This window comes from Littorina saxatilis, linkage group LG1 (genome assembly GCF_037325665.1).
Source record: "Littorina saxatilis isolate snail1 linkage group LG1, US_GU_Lsax_2.0, whole genome shotgun sequence".
In the NCBI taxonomy this organism is placed as follows: domain Eukaryota; kingdom Metazoa; phylum Mollusca; class Gastropoda; order Littorinimorpha; family Littorinidae; genus Littorina; species Littorina saxatilis.
The window spans coordinates 51,273,619-51,281,380 of record NC_090245.1 but is presented as its reverse complement, the minus strand read 5'-3'; the positions used below and the strand labels follow the sequence as shown (position 1 = coordinate 51,281,380).

The following is a 7,762-nucleotide window of genomic DNA, read 5'->3' as shown; positions in this document are numbered from 1 at the left end:
AACCTACAGGTTCCACATGCACACTATGTCAAGTGTGTGTCTTAAATGATAATATAAGTTCCCCTCTGTGTATCAGATGTTGAGTGAGATGGAGATGTCCAACCTAGCTTCCACTATGTCAGTATGTGTCTTAGCTGATAATCTAAGTTCCCCTCTGTGTTTCAGATGTTGAGTGAGATGGAGATGTCCAACATACAGGTTCCACATGCAAACTATATCAGTATGTGTCTTTGATGATATTATAAGTTCCCCTCTGTGTTTCAGATGTCGAGTGAGATGGAGATGTCCAACCTACAGGTTCCACATGTCAGTTTGTGTCCAATATGATGACAGTTCCCCTCTGTGTTTCAGATGTTGAGTGAGATGGAGATGTCCAACATACAGGTTCCACATGCAAACTATATCAGTATGTGTCTTAGATGATATTATAAGTTCCCCTCTGTGTTTCAGATGTTGAGTGAGATGGAGATGTCCAACCTACAGGTTCCACATGTCAGTTTGTGTCCAATATGATGACAGTTCCCCTCTGTGTTTCAGATGTTGAGTGAGATGGAGATGTCCAACATACAGGTTCCACATGCAAACTATATCAGTATGTGTCTTAGATGATATTATAAGTTCCCCTCTGTGTTTCAGATGTTGAGTGAGATGGAGATGTCCAACCTACAGGTTCCACATGTCAGTTTGTGTCCAATATGATGACAGTTCCCCTCTGTGTTTCAGATGTTGAGTGAGATGGAGATGTCCAACCTACAGGTTCCACATGTCAGTTTGTGTCCAATATGATGACAGTTCCCCTCTGTGTTTCAGATGTTGAGTGAGATCGAGATGTCCAACCTCCAGGTTCCACATGTCAGTTTGTGTCCAAGATAATAATATAAGTTCCCCTCTGTGTTTCAGATGTTGAGTGAGATCGAGATGTCCAACCTGCGGGCCGCCATGCACGCGTCACCAGAGACGGACAACTCGGGCGACTCTTCCACAGTCCAGGACCGCCTCCTGAACCACACCAACAACCACCAGCACCACCCTCACCACACGCTCAACGGCAACGGGCTGAAGGGCCACCATTACGCCAGTAATCAGAACAAGCGTGCAGAGGCGTATTCGCTGGGCGCCCCACGCCCGCACCCCATGACAGGCTCGGGCGTGGTGTTCAGACGCAAGAAGAAACCGTGCTGGTGTGTGCTGCTCGTGCTAGTAGCCATCGCTTTGATGGCGGCCGGCATCAGTCTCGGGGTGCTGTTCGGGGTGATGAAGTCCGGGGAGGGAGGTGGGGAGGCGGCGGTGCAGGTGGGTAACGGTCACAGCAACTCCACACAGACTCCCGTCAGCGGCAGCCGCAGCAGTGAAGGCAGCAAAAACGGTGCTCTCCGCAACAAGACAGTGCTAGTGACGGAGTCGTCCTCCTCACCCCCTCACACCTCCTCCACCGCCCAGCCCCCGCCCAAGCAGCCGCCCCTCCCTGGCGGGCAGACCAAGCCCGGGGACAACTGGGGCGTGTCGGTGCGGCGCTTCAAGGCTTACTGGCACCCGGGGGACAGCCGCGTGATGGAGGTGTTGCTAAGCAACGGCACGGTGCTGCAGGCGGCGGGTCACAAGGGCAACGACGGCACCTTCCGCGGCCTGTACTCCCTGAGCTTGACCGCCGGTCAGGGCAAGACCACCAGGGTCCGCTTCATGGGCGGGAGGAACCTGGCCTCCGTCATCCTCCCCCAGGGCACCGTGGTCAGCCTGGACTGGTCAGCCAACAACGCCGACGTGGAGTGCAAGATCTTCCAGATCCCCCCACCCAGGGGCGCGCCTGGAGGGGGTCCTGCTGGCTCTCCTGGCGTCCTGGCCCAGCCTACCTCCCACCTGGCCACGCTGCAGCTCGGCGTGCACTCCTACCTCCTGCGTCAGGTGAGTGAGATGGGAGGGAGTGGGAGGGAGGGGAGTGGAGTTAGAGAGGAGGGAGGTAGAGATGAGGGAGAGAGAGAGAGAGAGACAGAGAGGGATAGAGCTAGAGAAAGATGCAGAAGAGACAGAGAGAGGGAAAGAGAGAGAGAGACGCAGAGAGAGAGAGAGAGAGAGAGAGAGAGAGAGAGAGAGCGACAGAGAGAGATATACAAAGAGAGAAAGAAGAGAAACAGAGAGAGGGGCTGAAAGAGTGAGAGAGAAATTCATTTAACTTAGTTCAGTTTGGGGTAGGTCCCTGTACTTATCTAGACCATGCGCGGTATGTAACCGTTCGCGTTCCGTGGAAATAACATTCAAGACATAAGAGAAAGATTTTTCTGAAGGTGATGGCAGTTATTAGAACAAAGAGAGTTTGGTCAAAATGTCTCTCGCTTTGAGCGGATCTTTTCTGATATGTTTCGTGCGTTTTGTGTGATTTTGCTCCATATTTATGAATAGCAGCAATAACATGCAGCTTTGTCACAACATGTCAATTCTTGTTCAACCTCACAAGATGGACTGAAAGTTGAAACATTTCAATTAACAAATCGTTTGCTCAGCCCTCCTCACCTCCCTGCACCTCGCCTGCCGCACACTCGATGATCTCATGATGAAAGCCACTGTGGCCGCCGCTGGCTCTTCCTCTTCCTCCTCCTCTTCATCGTCCTCCTCGTCGTCTGGTCGTGGCGGTAGCGGTGGCAGAAGCAGCAGCAACAGCGCCAGCGCCGGGGGTCTTGCCGGGTCCCGGCAGCCAGCCAGTCAGGAGCTTCTGCACAAGGTACTCGCCAACGCCACGTCGCTCCAGGAGCCGGCCACTTCGGCCTCCCAGGAGGTCACCATCAAGACGTACGCCTTCTGCCCCTCCACCCAGCCCCGCACGTCCTTCGAGAAGACCATCACGTTGGCGGCCTCCAAGACCCTGACAGTCAGCGACCTGGTGCACGTCAACTGCCCGGGCCACCCGGAGGTGACCTATTTCTACCTGGGCCACGCGGCGGCCATCGAGCCGCTGAAAGGTGGTGGCTGCGTTTGGTTGGTCGATAGGAAAACCAGGGGAATTAAGATACCCTTGGCTTCCAAAAATCTTGTATCGACTTTTTCCACGCAATACCAAAAGCATTATATAATGTTATAATATTTTTTATTGTTTTGGCAGATCTCCCGTACGCTCGACGAAGCCTCAGCCACCCCGGGTGCCTGGGAGGAAGAAGAGTCCTCGAGCTCCCCCACCCCCAAGTTCTGCACCCCGCGCCTGCCGGTCAAGGTCACCAAGTGCGGCGGCCAGTACCCCTATGACGGCGCCTTCGTGCAAGGGGAGGTCACCATGCAGACAGGACCTACCTTGGCCGCGGCTGCTCTCCCCTGGCTGCGGCATGACGACGACGACGAGTGCTACAGCGAGTTCAAGTCCGCCACGCCCAACTTCTTCATCCCGCTCCCGGGGCACGTTGACCGCAGCACGGCGCGGGTGATTGCGGCCCGCTTCTGGCGCACGGCGGCGCGGTGGTGGGGGAGGGTGTGCGACGTGGTGGGCACGGTGCTGGAGGTAGACCTGGAGCGACACAAGGTGTGCGCCAACATGGCGGCGTCGGCCCAGACCCAGCTGACCCAAGCCAGCCTCTATAACGTCGTTTACGACAGCTGCTCAGCCCTCCTCACCTCCCTGCACCTCGCCTGCCGCACACTCGATGATCTCATGATGAAAGCCACTGTGGCCGCCGCTGGCTCTTCCTCTTCCTCCTCCTCTTCATCGTCCTCCTCGTCGTCTGGTCGTGGCGGTAGCGGTGGCAGAAGCAGCAGCAACAGCGCCAGCGCCGGGGGTCTTGCCGGGTCCCGGCAGCCAGCCAGTCAGGAGCTTCTGCACAAGGTACTCGCCAACGCCACCTCGCTCCAGGAGCCGGCCACTTCGGCCTCCCAGGAGGTCACCATCAAGACGTACGCCTTCTGCCCCTCCACCCAGCCCCGCACGTCCTTCGAGAAGACCATCACGTTGGCGGCCTCCAAGACCCTGACAGTCAGCGACCTGGTGCACGTCAACTGCCCGGGCCACCCGGAGGTGACCTATTTCTACCTGGGCCACGCGGCGGCCATCGAGCCGCTGAAAATGGTCAAGCACCGCTTGAAGGTGTGCGCCGTATGCGCCTTTGAGAAGACCTTTAGCGTGCACGTCCGGGGCGACCACATGTGCTGCAATGACACGTGCACGCGGGAATCGCGGTGCGAGGACAGCATCAGCGAGGCGGGGCCGGGGCTGGGGCTGAGCGAGAGCCACACTTTCGACGAGCAGAACAGCGTGTACTGCCACGAGTTCCTGACGGCCGCCGACACGCCCACCCGCCCGCTGCCAAAAGAGTGTCTGGGGTCCTGCCAGTCCAACCTTGAGGTGAACTTCCAGGTGAAAGACTCCAAGCAGGAAGGTGGCATGGGCATGGAGGGGGGCAGGGTCTACCTGGACCAGGTGCTCACCTGTCTGGAAGGATACCGCAGCACCTGCAAGAGCACCTTCGGTCACTGAGGTTGTGTGACGTTATGACTGTGTGATCGTAATGTCATCGTCGGACTTGTGCTCACCTGCCAGGAGGTATATCGCGGTACCAGTTAAAGCACATTTGACCTCTAAGTTGATATACGACGCAATGACCATGTGCTCGTGGCGGCATTATCAGACTTGTCATTACCTGTATTAGCACCTTCGGCTATTGACGAACTGTGATGTCAGAAGTTCTTGTAATGTCGTGGGCGGCCTTGTGCGCACCTGCCAGAAGGGATATATTGCAGCACCAGTAAGAACACTTTCGACTTCAGATGTCATGTGACGCTGTACGACCTTGTGGCATCATCATCGGATTTGCTTTTGGGACGATTTCACGGTGGTGTTGGCGGTGGCATCACTCGTTGAAGCCACTAAAGAAAATAGCTTGCTGGGGAATGTGTCAAGTGCGATTCATAATACCATTCATAACTCTGACTTGTACACTGAAACGTTCAATGCAATAACCGTATCCGTCGCGATATAACCTTGAATGGTTGAAAACGACGTTAAACACCAAATAAAGAAAGAAAGAATAACCGTATACCCCTCGTCATCCATTCTCACGTGTGCATCTTAGCTGACGTCACTTTTGTGCCACTGAGGGGTGGTTTTTTTTGTCTGACGTTGTGGGACGGACTTCAAACGAGCCTTTTACCTGAGAGTGGTATCAACAGTCCCGCGGGAAGTACTGTTTGATGCTCAAGACGCGAACATTCAAACGGCTCTGTTTTCAGAGTATACATACAGAGGATGAGACGGATTACTTAGGGCCAAGTTATACCTGCGCAGAATCAGCGGCACAGACGACGCACTGCAGATTATTGATGCCGCGGTTGGGATTATGACGAGTACTTGGCCTGTTTTCTTTTCATGCAGCGTGTAGCGGGCTGTAATAATCTGCAGTGCGTCGTCTGTCCCGCTGAAATTAAACAGATGAGCGCCGGGCCTTACATGAACATACACGCGATGTTGATGTGCATTCTGACATCATGTTTAGAAAGCTCAGGTGATTGAGAAATCAGATTACGTGAAGAGACATGGCTACATCTGAATGTATAGACATCCTAGTGATGATTTACGTTTGTAGAGTCAGGTGCTAGTTGCATCAATGGGGCGCTATGTTTGGTGCAACTTCTCGTGTAAACGCTTCCCAAAGAGGCGTGTTTGTTTGCGCGTTTGTGTCAAAATAGTATTCTCTGTATATCTCAAAAACAAACAAGAACTGGATCAAAGCCTCATAAGGCACCCGCGCTATTTCTCTGTGATCTTTTGATGTGAATAATGTGATTTAAAGTGCGACTTGTTTTATGTGTGGATTGAAATCAGATCTGTCTGTGTGTCTGATTTTTTCGTCATGGGACGACCTGGTTTCCGTCTTGATAAACGTTGTGCAAGTTTAGCGTCAAAACGCTTCGGTGAAATGTACATTCAAAGAGATACTGCCATAAAACCCACCATGTTCTCTTCTTCTTTACGGAAATTCATACCGTGAAACAGTCCTTCGAGCAAAAACTTGATACAAGACAACCGATTATCAGACTAGGAAAGTTTAAGTTAAACAGAACCCCGAACTGTGGACATCATTTGTATACATGTGAGTCACACTCACCGCAGTTGCTGTTTCTTCTAAAAACCACAACAAAAACTTCCACTGACATAAGCCCTATATATAATTATATGAGTCACAATACCTTGCATTACAGTCTGTCATTATGAAATTGAGTGAAACTATCTGCACCACACAGACACAGAACTTTGAACGATGTACAAGTCAAAATATCATTGCATTATATTATTGTGTATTTTCATGAATTCGATGGAAACTGTTCCCATGTGAATGGGTTCCTGTTCTCGGGGTGTGTGTGCTGAGCAGTGTACAGTTCTAAATATCTTGGCATTATAGTGTGTGTTTTCATGAATTCAGCTGAGACTTTCTGTGAATGGTTTCCTGTTCTCGTTCAGGGCATGGGGGTCAGGGCATGGGGATGCGGTGTTAGCGAGCTTTGCTCAGTCTTAGGGACAAATTATACCTGCGCAGAGTCAGCGGCGCTGCATGCTGCGATAGGGATTATGACGAGTACTTGGCCTGTTTTCTTTTCCCGCAACGTACGTGTAGCGGGCTGGGGAAAAAAAGAATGACCTCAATAATCTGCAGTGCGTCGTCTGTGCCGCTGACTCTGCACAAATACATTTTGCCCCTTATATTCTCCACTTCCCGGACCTTCTGTTACTGGCATAATCACAGAAAGGGGATAATGTAATACATTATGACTCTTGCCAGATGCCATGTATCAACACTGCTGTGCTATTATAATGATCATTTCACTGTAATGTGGCGAGTGAAGAAGTGCTACGTTTTTAAAAGCCCTCGTGTCATGAAGAATAGAGGCTTGTTTTCGTCGCTTGTCTGAACTTGATTCCCCTATGGTCAAGCCATGACTGCATGATTTACGAGGGAGCTCATTGAGGCTGTGTGTTCCATTTCAAAATGTGGGCATGAAATGTCGAACAAAGTATGTGAATGTTTGTGTGTAAGTACGTGCGTGAATGAGTTTGTGTGTGTGTGTGTGTGTGTGTGTGTTTGTGTGTTTGTGTGTGTATGTGAGTGTTTGTGTTTGTGTGTGTGTGTGTGTGTGTTTGTGAGTGTTTGTGTTTGTGTGTGTGTGTGTGTGTGTGTGTATGTGTGTTTGTGAGGGGGGGGGGGGGGAGGTGGCAGGGTGCGTGCATGTGTGTGTGTGTGTGTGTATGCGTGTGTGCGCGCGCGTGCGTGCACACGAGTGTCTGTGTGAAAAAGAATATGAATAAAATAAATGTCTCCGAGTCTGATCCTCATATAGGATGATTGCAACAATTTTCACTGTTTGAAAAAAAATGTTGTCCCCGATAATTGTGTTCGATTTTTGTCGGGTGCATATCCCGAATCTCACTTCAGATTTCACAATTATATAATTATACACGTTTTGTATGTTGTGCATACCACTGAAAATAAGACTGTAACTTATTACCTGTTCATAAGAGTTTACTTTGATAGATATTTACCTCTGTTTTGTCCTTTCTGAACGATTGTGTGTTGACACCTTGATGCGATTTTGTTTTTGGGGGGTGGGGTTGGGGGATGCATACATGTGCAGCATCTAACCGATGTGCAGTAAAATGTGCATGATAAACTGTTGAATCATTATTGTTTAAATCATATTTTATAAATTACATTGTGCTGTGAGTTAGGTTTAATGAGCATAGTGAACTGTTACATCATTCTTTAATATAAATATTATATGAATCATGTTTTAC

General features: G+C 50.8%; 1 protein-coding gene across 1 annotated transcript in view; it reads left to right on the top strand.

Annotated features, from left to right (window-relative positions):
• Positions 1–7,064, top strand: part of LOC138973309 (uncharacterized) — a 33,439-nt gene extending 26,375 nt beyond the window's left edge. Inside the window, exons 2-3 of the mRNA XM_070346031.1 lie at positions 901–1,902; positions 3,095–7,064. Of these exons, the coding sequence (XP_070202132.1) occupies positions 901–1,902; positions 3,095–4,453 (2,361 nt within the window). The 3' untranslated portion in view covers positions 4,454–7,064. The remainder of the gene's footprint in view (positions 1–900; positions 1,903–3,094) is intronic.
• Positions 7,065–7,762: the final 698 nt, after the last annotated feature.